The sequence below is a fragment of the Chiloscyllium punctatum genome, chromosome 38 (genome assembly GCF_047496795.1).
Source record: "Chiloscyllium punctatum isolate Juve2018m chromosome 38, sChiPun1.3, whole genome shotgun sequence".
Classification (NCBI taxonomy): Eukaryota; Metazoa; Chordata; class Chondrichthyes; order Orectolobiformes; family Hemiscylliidae; genus Chiloscyllium; species Chiloscyllium punctatum.
This window is the reverse complement of record NC_092776.1, coordinates 26,316,409-26,332,696: the sequence shown is the minus strand read 5'-3', so window position 1 is coordinate 26,332,696 and position 16,288 is coordinate 26,316,409. Positions and strand designations below refer to the sequence as shown.

General features: G+C 40.2%; 1 protein-coding gene across 3 annotated transcripts in view; it reads right to left on the bottom strand.

Annotated features, from left to right (window-relative positions):
- Window positions 1-16,288, bottom strand: part of LOC140463463 (G protein-coupled receptor kinase 5-like) — a 233,790-nt gene that overhangs the window by 54,665 nt on the left and 162,837 nt on the right. For all 3 annotated transcript variants that reach the window (XM_072557445.1, XM_072557443.1, XM_072557444.1), the window contains exon 5: window positions 3,123-3,223. In XM_072557445.1, coding sequence (XP_072413546.1) covers window positions 3,123-3,223 — 101 coding nt within the window. The remainder of the gene's footprint in view (window positions 1-3,122; window positions 3,224-16,288) is intronic.

Genomic DNA, 16,288 nt, shown 5'->3' with positions numbered 1-16,288 from the left:
AGATGTACGTGACCTCACAAGTAAAGCGATCTGGCAGAAACATTCAACCTGTAGGTGCTCATGAGATCCAAAGTCAAGTCTTGAAGAGCTAAAGTGGTGTGAGAGGTGGCCCAAGAGCAGGCATAATGACATGGTGAAGTTGGTGGTTTGTCAATCTTGACTTCTGTGGGTGAAGGGTCAAAGACAACAGCGTCCCTGAAGCTTGTCAGGACATTGTGGTGAAAGCACTGTTGGATGAGGATTGGGCCACAATTTTGTCGAGTCATAATCTCCAAGTACTGGCTCTGACTTACAGTTTGGGAATTTGTGTCATCCAGTTTCTCTGGGAAGGAGAGAACAGGCAGCACAGTGGCTCAGTGGTTAGCACTGCTGCCTCACAACACCAGGGTCCCAAGTTCGATTCCAGCCTCGGGTGACTGTGTGGAGTTTGCACATTCTCCCTGTGTCTACGTGGGTTTCCTCCGAGAGCTCCGGTTTTCTCCCACATTCCAAAGATGTGCAGGTCAGGTGAATTGGCCATGCTAAATTGCCCATAGTGTTAGGTGCATTAGTCAGAGGGGAATGGGTCTGGGTGGGTTGCTCTTCGGAGGGCCAGTGAGGACTGATTGGGCCGAATGGCCTGTTTCCACATTGTAGGGAATCAAATCTAATCTCCAATCAAAACTGGAAATGGCATAGCAAAAAGATGAGTTGGGGCATTCCCAAGATGGAAGTGCATGCAAATAAGGTTGGTGCCAGAATAGTGAGATTCTGGCGTCACCATTTAAAGTTCAAGGGAAAAATCAGAAATAAAATTTCTTGTATTGAGATTTTGATTCTTTTACATCACAATATTTTCCCAACTTTCTTGCCATTGCCCATACCATAACAGAGTGGGGAAAACTCTGCCCATTGAGAGTGGATTTAAAGGAAAGATTGGTTTGGATTTACGATGACACGCCAATTGAAGATCCTGCAGGATGTAACTATTTACATTTACACATGATGCATTTGAGGAGGGAAGAACTACACCCCAGACACTATTCTCTGAAAACGGTAAGCGTGAAAGACATACAAAATATTTATAATCAGAGCAATTAGACCATCGCAAAGACTGTGTTGAGTTTTTTTACTTTTGTATTGGTTAGACTCTTCATAGAATTATAGACACTTGTGGAGAAAAATAAAATGTAAGATAAATTATTATAACATGAAATAATGAAAAAAAAAGATTTGGAAGTATATTAGTATATTCTGAAGTTGTATTCTACATTACTGTCCCGTACAACATATTTGCAAAGATAAATAGGGATTTTAGTCTACCAATTTGAATATAAGTTGATTAACATCCCCTAACAGTGTATTTAACCAGCTAAAGAGGATGTAGTGAATCACAAAACATTGCACAATAAATGGAATGTGTCCTTCTATCATAGTGCATTGGATAGATCTATTTTAGTTAAACACTTGCAGGCATTTTAAAACTACATCCAAAATAAAGTGTCATCCAAGTGCTAATGAATGACAATTAAAATCTTTTCCACCAAAAAAAGGCCCAAAAGTGTTCAAGAAACCTAAAAACCAATAGCAAACATTTTCAATGCAATAAAACAATGTAAAAATTAAAGCAAACTTTTCAAAATTGCGTACTATTACAACAGACTACTTGCCTGATACAAGCATATATTTGGTGCACCGTGAAGCCTAATATTTAAGTGCGCCAAAATAAACATTCTTAAAGGAAATTGGATTGTAAAATTTCTTGTTCAATTTGTTCGATTGAAAATACAAAGAAAAACCAAGGCTGTTGAACAATAAACTGAAATAATTGTCTTTGGATTAAAAAAAAAGTTAGCAATAAATGACAATAACTAATGATTTATCTTGTAATAAAGCTAGATGTTGGTATGCTATTTCATCCTGCAATCCATTGCAAACCTTAAACACTCTCCATGACATCAACTGTTAACAACTGCCATTTGTATAGGCACACTTTCTAAACTTTGCTATTGATGTCAGAATTTGCATGTACTGAGCCCTTTCTTATTCTGTCTAGTCGCTTCTCCTCTTAAAAGCTCTCTTGAAACTTCAGATGGAATATTAAGCACATTAAAACTAATTGCCTGGTGGGATCATTTCCTGATCTCGACCGCTGTGCCGCCTAATTTTATTTCACACCAGGATAGGAAATACAAATTAAATTTTAATCACTGCTGTTGGCTTACCCATGTCAAGGATACCCTTGAGGCCCTGATCCCCACACCTCTGGTGAATATTGAAAAAGCCTCATGAGCTCCCACCTCCTGCCATGACAAGCTGCCTTCAGGCACTTGTTGGTCTCTACTGTCGGTGGGGACCAACCAGTGTGAGGAGATCCCAACACAATCTGAAATCTGCTCACAGTTGGGCATTTAATTGCTCAAATTCCAAGCAGTGATTAGGTGCCACTTTTGATGAACCACCTCCACCAAGACACTTGGAGGTAGGATCACATTTGACCCTTGACCCAATGGCCTTGTGGTGGAATTCCTCCCGTCTCATTTTCAACATTTGTCAGGGGATCAGGAGGATTATGAATTTCCCTCTAACTCCTGATCCTTTCTTAACCGTTCAATTCCTCAGCTTCTGTCTTTCCTCGGTAATACATTCTGAGCTCACCTTATGGTACAGGTACTACATAAATAGATTTAAGTACAATGATTGAGTTAGGCACAATGAGTTGAGGCACTATCAATGCTATCGCTATGTAGATTGGGAGACACTTTTACATACTGAGCTGGTGACAGATTTTTTTCATTGAAGAAATATGCTTTGGTTGTTGAAATGCAGATAATGAAGATAAGAGACATTATGAATGGTGAATGTACCTCACAATCTAGCTACTTGAACTTAGCATCTTTATCAGATTTGTACTGGGGGATTCATTATTCAAAGTGAGCAACCAATGAAGCTCAAATGTAACATTCCAGAGGACATACTTATGGTAATAATTAAGTGAAAACTAAATAGCAAAAGAAATATAATTATCATGTTTCAAATTATGAGAAAGTAACTGGCGTAACTGGATATTTGTGTTAAATGGAGAACGCGAATCACTCCCTAATGAATAATAGAGAAGTCCGACATTGTGTTTTTGCACTTACTTTACACAGTTACAGAAGAGCTCTTTGCACGCACTCATTTCAAGTTTCTCTTTACATTGCTGGACAATATCCTCGCTGACTTCTCGTATATATCCTGGGGACTGAAACACACACAGTATGTGAACATAATTAAAGATACACTTTAAGTCACAACTGGGCTTTGTTAAATCTGCAAAGAAATATTTTTTAAAATACTGGAAATTAATTTCCACAACCGTTTGGCATTAAGAATAAACATCCCAATTTTACCTTCTTTGCTATTATCACAAATGATTAATTACATACTGCACAGTCCCCGAAATATTTAGGAACATTGGTTCCATGTAAATAGTCTACCTCTTATTTGCTTTAAAGAAGTATCTGCACATTTAGAAAGTATATTCTAGGATAATTACAGTGAACCCACACACCTGATTTTATCTGACATCAAGTAGTTCCTCATTAGTTTTTTTTAAATGATGCGCAGTATGAGGGATTTTCCACTTTTATAAACTATTTCTCCATTTGGTTTGCCTGCTAATAATGGGCCCTGTAAAGTTTAATTTTTTTCTTACTGCTGTCCATTCTGCTAGTAATAAATCACTGCTATGAGAGAGATGAAAGCAGAATTTTAATTCCCTCCTCCCAGCAGAAACTAATGGAAGGGAAGTTTAAAGCTTAAAGATGCTTACCACCCTTTTCCTATCCACAAACTATTTTAATTCCTTTTTTCCCAGTGAGTTGATAACTACTTGTTATAACTCAGCTGGGACATGACGAAAAATAATTTGGGGTGATTTGTCATCATTTAGCCTTAACTCAAACTTAATGGTTTGTGCAGGGAGTGTGTATCATGTGCACGCACCCCACTCAAAACAGCTTAATTTTGGGCAGCCAGGTTTAGACTACTCCCCCATTGGACTCCCCACCATCTATCCCAGAAAACTTGCTCAACACTGCTCAGCCTGCATCTTATATAACTGCTATGGTCACCTAATTCTTATATGCGCAAGGCGGCACGGGTCAGGTTGGAGAGAAATTTATTGTCACTTGCATTTTTACAAAACAAACTACAGTGAAAAAGTGTTTGTTGCCACACTCTGGTGTCATTTTAGCAATAGAAATTATATATATTAAAAAAATAAGAAAAAAATTAAGACAAAGCCCATCTTAGTTCAATTCACGGCTCCAGTGCTCCACAGACCGAGGAAGCCTGATAGTGAAGCCACCGTACCTGGCCCACCACGTCTCCGTAAATGCTGAAGCCATCGCAAGGAATCCAGACCATTGGGATCCCGACCTGGACCCACCTTGTTGTTGAAGCAGCCCACATCATAGGACCCTTCAGGATACAGCCACAATGGCCACCAGGAATGGCTGGATCCACACTGCATCCTCCACTGCAGCAGCCTCTCAAAACCTCCTTCTCATCTACATTTTAAATCTGATACTTCTTATCCTAAAACCATGACCTCTCATTCTAGCTCTTTGCACAAGAGGAAACACACACCGTGTCTACATTGTCAATCCCCTTTAGCATTTTATCTATTTCAATGAATTGTTCTCTCATTCATCTGAATTCTCGGATAGGTGCCTAAATTGCTCAGTCTCAAGGGAATCAATCAAGTGAACCTCCTTTGTTCTGCTTCTAATGCAACTACATATCTCCCTAACCTAAGGGAACCAAAACGGTGTCTAATATTCCTAATACAGTTGCAGTAACATTTATTCTCTATTCCTTTAGCAATAAATGTCAAAATTCCATTTGTCTTCTTTATTATCTGCTGTCCTTGCATACTAGGTTTCTGTGATTCATGCACAAGGACACCTAGTTCCATCTGCCCAAAAGCTCTCTGAAACTTCTCTCATTTAGATAATAAGTTGTCTTTCTATTTTTCTGATCAAACTGGATAACCTCACACTTATTCACATTATAAACTCCACCTGACAAATTTTGGCCCATACACCTAACCTATCCATTTATAATTTCGTTTTTTTATTCCAACTTACTGTCCCTTCTGTTTTAGTGTCACCTGTAAATTTGTCTATAGCATCTTCTATCCCTACAACCAAATCATTATTATAGATCATAAACAGTTGGGACCCTCAGGACTGAACCCTGTCACACCCCACTGGTTCCATCTGGACAACCAGAAAAACACCCATTTTTCCTGACTTTCTGCTTTGTTGGTTAGCTAATTCTCTATCCAAGCTAATAAATCATCACCCCATTAGTGACAGGACCCCATTAGCCACTTTACTTGTTACACCTCGAAGAACTCTACCAAATTAGTCAAACATGATTTGTCCTTCACAAAACCACACTGATTGTTCTGGATTGTGTTTTGACTTTCTGAATGAGCAGTTACTACCGCCTTAATAATGGATTCTATTCGTCCTTTCTTTGACAGGTACTGGGATGTCTGAGTGCTCTTTGGTGGAAATTTGATGTACTTAATAATTAACCATTAAATTGGGCTCCCACAGAACAGAGGTAAGAGAAATGAGTACTGAAAGGGAGGTATTTGCTGTCAACTATCACAAAGCTTTTTTAAGCCTTTACTAAGCAGCTGCAAGCACTTCTTTCTAGATGGAGTCATTTGACCCCTAAAGCTCTAGGTGGTGACCTTCTTCCAAGTTCACGGGTCATTTTTGCCTCTCATTTGCAACTCTCTCCCAGCACCCAATTGCTGAGGTCCTCCCAAGGCTTCCCATTTGGCCTCTTGCATGACTGGGCCTCTTTTCCTGCTGACCAGCTGTGAATTGGGAACAGAGCATAAAACCTCTGGTTCTGTTATGCTCTTCGGCCCTTTTAGGCCTCACCCATAACCTCCCTAAGTAAATATTAAGGGACAACATTCCACATAAAACTCTCTCAGGCCAAGTACTATATTACTGGCTTCAGAATACAGATCCCTGTACATTGCACAGTACAGAAGAACACTGGCTGTAGAGTAAGTTTCTTTTTTCATTTCTCAATGGGCACCTTTCATATAGACAGAAGGGCCATCACCAACATGCATCAAAGCAATATTAGCTTTCTGTGAGAATCTACAAGTGGAAGCAAGGTTACGCATTATTTAACCTCATTTTACACATTAGGTCATTACAATTCATTGGCTGGTGGTAACACCAGGTTCTAATGGTAACATAAAAAGTGCCTTGATTTGACTGCCTCACCCTTTATGCTTTTATTTAGGTGGGTATTCCTTTCAATTGAATGTGGTCACCAGTCTGTCATCAGAAGGCAGCAACCTCAGTCAACATCCAAATTAAAGCACGGGAAGGGAAAAAATGATTGAAAGTAAAGGTATTTTTTTCACGACTCAATCCACACTCCTCTGGTGGGTCACACTTTAGGTCTCTATTTGCCACTAGGAACAGTTTGTAGCTTGGATTAAATTATGTCAGAATCCATCTGCAAACAGAATCAAACTATATTTTGTGAGCCAGAGGTTTACAGCATGGAGACAGGTCCTTAATGGAACATAATCTATTCCACGGAGAGTCTCAAATCCCCACATTTAACATGTGTGTTAGAAAGAAAATCCTTATTTCGAAGACCAACTCTCCAAAAATGGTCATAAGCACATGGACAACCAGTCCAATCTAGTGGTTATGTGAATGAAGCTGCTGTCCATGGGTGACATGAGAAAACTAGACAAACTGGACAAGACATTGGCGAGGCCACCTTTTGAATACTACGTACAATTCCGGTCAGCCTGCTATAGGAAAGATGTTAAACTAGAAAGGACACGGGGAAAAAAAAGTGAACAAGGATGTGGCTGGGTCTGGAGTGTTCGAGTTAAAAGGAAAGACTGAATAGGCTGGGAGTCTCTCTCCTTGGAGCTTAGGAGGCTGGCGGGTGACCTTATAGAGATTTATAAAATCATGAGGGGCTTAGATAAGATGAATAGCCCAGGTCTTTTTCCAAGGGTAGGCAAGTCCAAAACTAGAGGGCATAGGTTTAAGGTCAAAGGGGTAAGATTTAAAAGGAACCAAAGGGGCAACCTTTTCACACTGTGGAGCATGTATGGAATGAGCTGCCGTAGGTAGAGGCAGGTACAATGACAACATTCAAAACATTTGGACAGGTATATGGATGGGAAAAGATTGAGAGGGAGACAGGCCAATTGCAGGCAAATCGGTCCAGTTCAGTTCAGGAAACCTGGGTGGCATGGACAAGTTGGACCGAACAAACTGTTTCTGTGCTGTATGACCTTATGATTGGGGTTAGGGTGGGACACAGGATTCCCTCCATGGTTTGCCATGACATCAATAACACGCTATATGGGAACACAGGGTCAGGAGCAGACAAATGCCCCTTTGATCTACCTCCACCATTTGTTACGATCCTGGTTGAAAGTATTGGACTTTAATTCCACTCTTCTGGCTGCTTCACTTTTCCCTCAATTCCCTGAGGAATCTTGGAACAGAGATGCAGGGCTCCCTCCTGTGGACAGAACTCAGATCACTGCCACTAAATTCTGCATATTGCGTGCTTATGCCTGTGTGTTAATCTTTATTTACAATATCCACACGGAGAAGTATTTTATTTAACACATCCTCTCTCACGGTTGCACATTGATTTGAAACTCATCAGCTATTTTCTTATATGCAAATTACTTACGTTTGTGCAGTGCAAACTGACATCTATTCAAATTCTTCAGGTTACCTTATCCAAGATCAATGCAAACACCTTCCACCTGATTGCATTTCAAATGTGCTCATTGACTTTAACATGTTCATTGTAATTCAGCCTAATGTAAATAAGTTTTCAGGCAGTAGACAAACCAACTGAATTATTAATAGGATAACAAAAAAAACCAAAGAGATGGTCTTCAGCTCTTCAGTTTTTCATGATGCTAATTTTTCACTTGGAACGGAATTTATTCCCATTCTTATCCCTTTAAAATCCTTTTGAAAAATATTCCTTCATCTCTTTTTTAAATGTTACTACAGTTGGTCTCTACAGACACTTATGATCAAGCATTCTGATTCAACTTTTTCCAATGCCACCACATTATCACCACCCGACTATCTCCCTATATGTTTGGGTACAAAGATGTTTTACCCCACTTTGTACATCCACTGGTAATGTGCGTTTATGCCTCCAAATGACTAATTCACTATCCACTAGATACAATTTTTCATTAAGTTCTTTAACCGCACAAAGTTTGAATGCACCACATGCCATTAGATATTCTTCATGGAGCATGGGTTCCCAAAACCAAAGATGGCTGCCAGAGCTTGGGCATCCTCAGATCAGTCCACTCTGTGGTATGAAAGCATAATAACATCAGTTAGGCACGCAGCACAGATCCACACCTATATCTGCCTGATGACTCCATGACCTGTTTGATATGAATCCATTTGATTGGTTGGTAGGGGAACTCTGGAACAGGATGGAGTGCATCAATTGAAAGTATCTGGCCCTTCAGTGTAGCCATTTTCTGGAAAATGAGTCAAGGCAATCAACGAGCTTCTTGGAGTGAAGTGGCCCTGTATAGCTGAACAAGGATATGGCAACTCCATGGTAATGAAACCATCATACCTAACCCACTACTGACAGAAATCATCCTTCTCTAGCATTACTTTCCTATCAGCCATACATATACATCTCTTATTGTTTAGAAAATACTGCATCGCATTCAAAAGGAAGCCTAAAGCAAGTTAAAATGTTCCCTTCAGATCAACAATCAAAGTCACAAATCCCCGATACCTGTCAGTAAAATACTCAGTTTCATGAGTGTGTCTCCACACTGTCCAGTGAACATACAGACAGTGCCATCTTTGAGACAGGCAACTGCCATTCTGATGCTTTGCAGTGCTACAGCACTGTGATACACTGTTCCTACATGTTGCAGTCTATTCTTAACTGGCTTTGTCTAAACAAAACAGCCCCAGTTTATCAAGGTTTTTGATGTTACAATAAACTCTCAATTACAATGTCATTATGGTATACCCTGCGCAATAGCTTTTCTTTGGTTCTAGTATCACTTCTTGGTTGGGTGCCCAAAATGACTTGCAGCAATGCAAGTCTCAAACTGTGTTGCACAAATTCAACATTGCTTTCTTATTTTAATAGTCAATGCTCCATGAAAATAACCAGTTACTCCATTTGTCTGTTATCCCACTGTTAAACCATTACAATTTATGTCACGCTAGCTTTTTTATTCTTTAGAAAACTAAAATGCAGCACTTCACATCTCACTGCATCTCTGACCTTTTTACACCATTAACCTAATTCTTCCTGAAATCTCCACACTTCCATTCAATGATCAATGATACAATCTCAAAACACAACAGATCCCTGGTAATTTCTCAACTGTGTCCAAGGAACAGGAGAATCGATGTTTCGGGCATAAGCCTGCCCGAAACGTCGATTCTCCTGTTGCTTGGATGCTGCCTGACATGCTGCGCTTTTCCAGCAACACATTTTCAGCTCTGATCTCCAGCATCTGCAGCCCTCACTTTCTCCTCAATTTCTCAACTGTGTCAGACTCCCTCTAAGAATAATCATGAAGGAGAAACTAAATTGCTAAAGCTACAATTATATCCTCTATTAACAAGGTGATACCATCTCAGTTTAGTTTATTCCAGAACATTTTAAAGATAGAATATTCTATCTTCAATCTCACCCTATCTGAAGACACAGTTTCCAAACACTGCAACATTACATCCCCCATTCTAAATAACGTCTCTTGTTCCTCGATATTGTTTCTTGCAAATACAAAAAGTGTACTCCTGATGTAGCCAGAACACACTTCAAGACAGGTCGAGGTGAAGACAAAATCAAGGACAATAAAGTAACTAAGACAGCTAAAACTGATGTTAGAAGGATAGGGGATTTTCTTAAACATCCGAATGTTTTGTAGTTTAACTGTATTTTAGGTTAAATATCTAACTGCATTTTGGAAGATCAAATTTAGGTGTGAATTGTACAATAAATGGCAGAAACCTTATTAACATTCTCATGTAGAGGGATCTGGATGTACAGGTCCACAGGTCCCTGGAAGTGGTAAGCTGAAAAAGGGAGGCATACAACACACTTCCCTTCATTGGCCAAGGCACTGAATATGAAAGTTGGCAAGTTATATTATAGCTGTACAAAGCTTTACTGAGGCCACATTTAGAATAGTGTGTGCAGTTCTGGTTGCCACACTACCACAAGAACATGGATGCTGTGGACAGGGTGCACAGAAGGTTTAACAGGATGTTGCCTGGTCTGCAGGGTTTTAGTTAACGGACCTTGGATAAACTCAGACTGTTTTCACTGGAAAGATGGAGGCTGAGGGGACACATGATAGGGGCCGACAAAATTATGAGGGGTGCAGATAGGGTAGATAGTCAGAAGCATTTTACCAGGGTAGAAAAGTCAACTACAAGAGGGCAGAGTTTCAAGGTGAGAGGGGGGAAACTTTGGGGGAGAAGCGCAGGGAAAATCTTTCGCACAGAGGGTGGTGGGTGCCTGGAATCCACTGCCAGTGGAGGTAGTGGAAGCAGGCATGTTAGCATCACTTAAGGCGTATCCTGATAGGCACATGTACATGAGGTGAACAAGGGATAGGTACTGTGAATGGATAATAAGGAGCAGGTCCAAATAGGAATTAGGAATGAGCGCAGGCTTGGTGAGCAGAAGTACCTGTTCCTGTGCTGTTTTGTATTGTATTGTGTTTAAGCATACTTACAGGAAACAACTCAAAAGGAAAATGGCAGAACTGCTGCCCAATTCAAAAGAAATGTTTAAAAAACATTCTTGGACTCTGAGTATTGCTGATGAGGTCAGTTTATGGCCCATCTTGTAGGGAGACACCTTGAACCACTAGAGTCTTTGTGGTGACGGTATACATCGCTGATACCAAGGACTGTTCCAGGATTTGATGCAGTAACAAATGAAGTAATGACAATCCAGCTCTAAGTCAGGATGGTGCGTGGCTTGCAAGTGGTGGTCTTCCCATGCATCGATTGCCCTTGTCCTGCTAGGTTGTATATATAGTTCATGGCAAGTTACTACAATGAATCTAGTAAATGATACACACTGCTGCCACAGAGCACTTGTGGAATATGGAGTTTAATGTGTTGGGATGCATGTCAATCAAGGAGGCTAATTTGTCCCAGAAGATGGCAAGATGTCTGGAGTATTGTTATAGAGTGTTGCACACGTCCAAGCCAGTGGACAGTAGTCCATCACGCTTCTGATTCATGTCTTGTAGATGGTGGACTGGCTTTAAGAAAGTCAGGAAACGAGTTACTTGATGTAGAATTCCTGCTTTCCAGCTTATCCTCGCAGCCACACTATTTATATGGCATGCCCAGTTATGTTGCTGGTCAATGGCCCCAAGGGTGTTAATGATGGGGGAATTCAGCAATGCTAATATCACCAAAAATCAAAAGATGATGGGTAGTTTCTCCCCTGGTGGATGTGGTCATTGCCTGGCACTTGAGTGGTACAATGTTACTTACTACTTGTTAGGCTAAGCCTGGATATTTTTATCCAGGTCTACCTACAAGCAGGCATGGCCCACTTTATTGTCCAAGAATTATGAATGAGCCTGAACACTATGCATGATATCAAAAACCAAGTGATCACAAATATTTATAAATGTTTAAAACGGAAAAAGCCAAAAGGATTTGTTTAAGCTACCAATGTAAATCCATTCAGTTCACTTGCACCCTCTGCTCAAATGGTGCAACACATCTCTGTTCTGCAACTGCTCGAAGGCCATCAATGTGAACACAGTAACAAAGATATCATATAGACAATTCAGGCAAATCTTCTGAACGTGCAACTTGCTATCATCAGCCATGAATATATGAGGTGAAAATCATAGAATAATAAAATTGCTAAAATGCAGACAGAGGTCATTCAGCCCATTGAAAATGATCCCTTACAAACACCCTTCCCTACCACACTATTCCATATTTATCATGGCTAATCCATCTAGTCTGAATATCCCTGGACACTACAGGGCAAATTTAGAATGGCCAACTCACCTAACCTTCACATCTTTATACTGTAGGAGGAAACCCACACAGACACAGAGAATGTGCAAACTCCACACAGACAGTCACCCAAGGCTGGAATTGAATTCGGGTCCCTGGCGCAGTGAGGCAGCAGTGCTAACCTCTTTTAGGGGAAGCTAGATAAACATGGGGGAATAAGGGAATGATCAGCTGAAGTTTTAAAGGACAAAGGATAGCTCCAAAGAAGCAGAAACATAGGCGTAGACTGGTCGATAAAAACGGCCTGATTCTGTGCTGCATGAAATAGGTAATAGAAACAGGAAGAGCTCCAAGTGATGGCAAAAGTAGTCAATGTGATATTCATCTTACAAAGAGGCACACAGAAATCCAAGGAAGCTCAGATCTATCAGTGTTACATTTATTACAGGTAACAGAACAGGAGATATGAGAATTAGAATTAGATTTTATTGTCACACCTACTCAAGTACAGGGATACAGGAGTACAGTGAAAAGTGTACAAAGTTGCCATTGTTCAGCTCCATCTTAAGTAGAAAATAAAGAAAGAAAGTTAAATGCTTAGCATTGCAGTCTTTCTTAAGTGCTTAGCAATGGGCCTGGATCTGTGCTCTTCCAACCTGACGCTGAGACCATCACCAGCACAAGTCCCCTCGCCACACTGCTGCTGCAGAACTGTTGCCATTTCTCGGTGCCACCTTACCTCTACTGACATCGCTGCCATGAGACCTCAGTAATGCAGCTCACTACAGAAGATAAGGAAGGTTAAAATCAAAAGAAAAGCAGAAAAAGAAAAGAATAGTAAAAGCAGACAGAGCAGACATGTCAATGATGAGCTTCGACTGAAGGAGGAGATAACAAAACACATTGATAGGTATCCTACAAAAAGAATAATTTGTGTTTTTACATCAGCTTCAACATACCAGAATGAACCAAGGTGCTTCATGCTATCCAAAAAAAAATATATTGACACCAAGCCAGAGAGTTAAATGTGCCTTTGTCGAAGTGGCGGCTTCACTGAATACATTTCCTGAAGTTCTTTGAAGAAGCAAAGGAACATATTGGTAACAGATAGTCCGTGGGTGGTGAATTTAAATCAGAGCCAGGTGCCACACAGATGAGTAGTGCAGGAGGCAGAACGGGTATGGGAACAGGATGCCCGTTTCAGAGGATGATTGGATTTTGGCCCAAGCAGAGAATGGAAAGCTCATTTGTGAAAGAAGCTGTGTTGGTGAGTGTCAATGTTAGCAGGTGTTTCAGGAATCGCTGCTACAGACAGAAGCTATCCAAATTTGCAGATTGTGCCAAATTGAGGACAGATTGTTCAAACAAAAGGGATTGTCATGGTTGGGCGGGTGGCCTCAAGTGAAAGATTGCATGTAATATAGGAAAGAAATGCACAGCTGAGAGACCAGAGAAGGGAAATAAGTAATGGAGTCAAACAAGGTGTGGAGGATCCAGTGTTGGACTGGGGTGGATAAAGTTAAAAAACACACAACACCAGATTATAGTCCAAACAGGTTTATTTGGAAGCACTAGCTTTCAGAGCACTGTCCCTTCATGTGGTAGTTGTGGAGTAGGACCATAAGACACAGAATTTAAAGCAAAAGATTAGTGTCATGCAACTGAAATGATATATTGAACAAACAGATTGCTGTGAAGTCTTTCATCTTTTAGAATGGGTTGCAGGTTTCTGTTCATTAATATGTAAATCCCAGAACTACTTTTAAGTCACATTCTCGAGATAACGGAAGGTTTTATTAAAAAAATGTGACATTTCAGCTCAGACTATGCATTAAGGATGTGAGGTTACAGTCTGTCTGTATCCTGATCTTGAGTCAGACTGGTTCTATTTCCAAAGTAGGAATTTGTAAAATATTACATGGATTGACTGCATGCAGATTGTGCATTTTTGAGCAAAATAGAATGTATCTGCAAATATAATTCTCCAAATATAAATGCAAACTCATTCTAAAAGATGAAAGACTTAACAGCAATCTTGGTTTGCTCAATGCGCTATTTCAGTTGCAAGACACCATAACCTTTTGTTATAAATTCTGCCTTTTATGGTCCTGCACCATAACTACCTGATGAAGGAGCAGCGCTCCAAAAGCTAGTGCTTCCAAATAAACCTGTTGGACTATAGCCTGCTGTTGCGTGATTTTTAACTCTCAAATGAAACACAGGAGAGGAATTTGACAGCTACTGAAAAAAACAGGACTGTGTGTGGCAAGTTGACTCGATATTGTGAAGTTTAGGCACAGGAAATGAACCTGTAGAAAACACTTGTACAAGAAAACCCTAATGGACTTTGTACAGCTCTGGTCATCATACTACAATAAAGATATCCAGGTACAAGAGGTGGTATTGAAAAAGGTGACAACTTCAATTTATACAGCACCTTCAACATAATGAATCACGGGAACAAGATAAAACAAAATTAGACACACAAGGATATGTTAGGTCAGTTGGCCAAAAGAGTAGGTTTTATTAAGTGTCTTAAAAGGAGGTACAGAGACAAAGAGAGGATATTTTAGATTCAAACCTAGGAAGCTCAAGGCACGGTTCCCAGTCGCGGAACAATTAAAATCAGGGATGCTCGAGATGCCCAAATTGGAGGACAGTAACCATTACAGAACGTTGTTAGGCTGGAGGAGTTTACAGAGATAGAGGGAGAAATGTCATTGAGGCATTTGAATACTATGAAACTGATGAAACCTATTTTAGCAATTTCACGTTGAAGCCCTTGGGAAATTTTACTGTGAAAAGAACAGTCACATACAATATACCTCGCCAACCTTAAGGGCATTTAAATGGTCACTGGATAGGCATATGGACGAAAATGGAATAATGTAGATTAGATGGGCTTCAGATTGGTTTCACAGGTCGGTGCAACATCGAGGGCTGAAGGGCGTGTACTGTGCTGTAATGTTCTATACCTATTCAAGATTCTTAACTGAATAAATATATTAACACCTGTAGAAACAGAGAACACAGGCCCAAACTTAAAAGGAGGACAATGCAAGCCTAGATTCAATTAAACCAATAACCTTACTTGGAACCCCCTCGCACGACCATTCTAACGGCCCTCCCATTTTAGGAACTTAGATGTTAATTTCTATTGATTTCAATTCTTAAACATTTTTAAAAAATCAAGGGTATCACAAACAATGATCACTAAGTGGAAAAAGACAGGTGAGCTCTAACCCCTGTGGAAATAGTGACTGAAATGTAGAGATATAAAATAAGTTGCAGTTTTTAAATCCTACTTTCGTTGATTTACAGATTGCCTGTCTATAAATAATGTAGACATGAGTTGTAATTAAAGCAATATTTAATACATCCATAAAAAAGACAATATTTTAAAATGTTTAATGAAAGTCCAAGCTAAGCATTGCTCAGAGGAACTAACATTTCGATCACTGACACAAGGAGATACTCCACTGCTCTGGATGTTGACCTGAGTATTATGGTTACAGTTAGCCTGTCACTACCAATGAATGATGAATAACCACTGGTCAATGGAGGACTGCAGATGCTGGAAATCAGATTTTGGATTAGTGGTGCTGGAAGAGCACAGCAGTTCAGGCAGCATCCGAGGAGCAGCAAAATCGCCGTTTTGGGCAAAAGCCCTTCATTAGGAATAACGGCAGAGAGCGTGAAGCGTTACCTCGTTGATTTTAACCCTACTGCGAATCCTCTTGCAAGGATGCCTGCCTTGAAGAAGTTTTTCTCCTCTCTCTACAAGAATCTCAGGGAGTCCCTCTCCCACTGCAGCTCCCAGGTCATTTCCTCTGCCCTGAAGCTATCTCTCCACACTTCAGGCTCTCTGCCTTTATTCCTGATGAAGGGCTTTTGCCTGAAATGTCGATTTTGCTGCTCCTCGGATGCTGCCTGAACTGCTGTGCTCTTCCAGCACCACTAATCCAAAAACTGGTCAATGGAGACATAACAGCATACATAAATAATTGGAAAAATTATGAAGATTTTTAGGAGGAAGCCTGGATGCAAATAAGACAACTTGCATCATAAGTTTTTAATGTAATGTTATTGCATGATTTAGAACAAAGCTAGAAAAATCCAGAAGAAAAAAGTGTTAAGGAAGGAGGAATGTTATTTGCTGCTTGAACAAGTTTTCTCAAGTTGTCAGTCACAACTGAGACCTGTCCCTTTCTATGCAAGTAAGCAGAAAATGTGTTACTTCG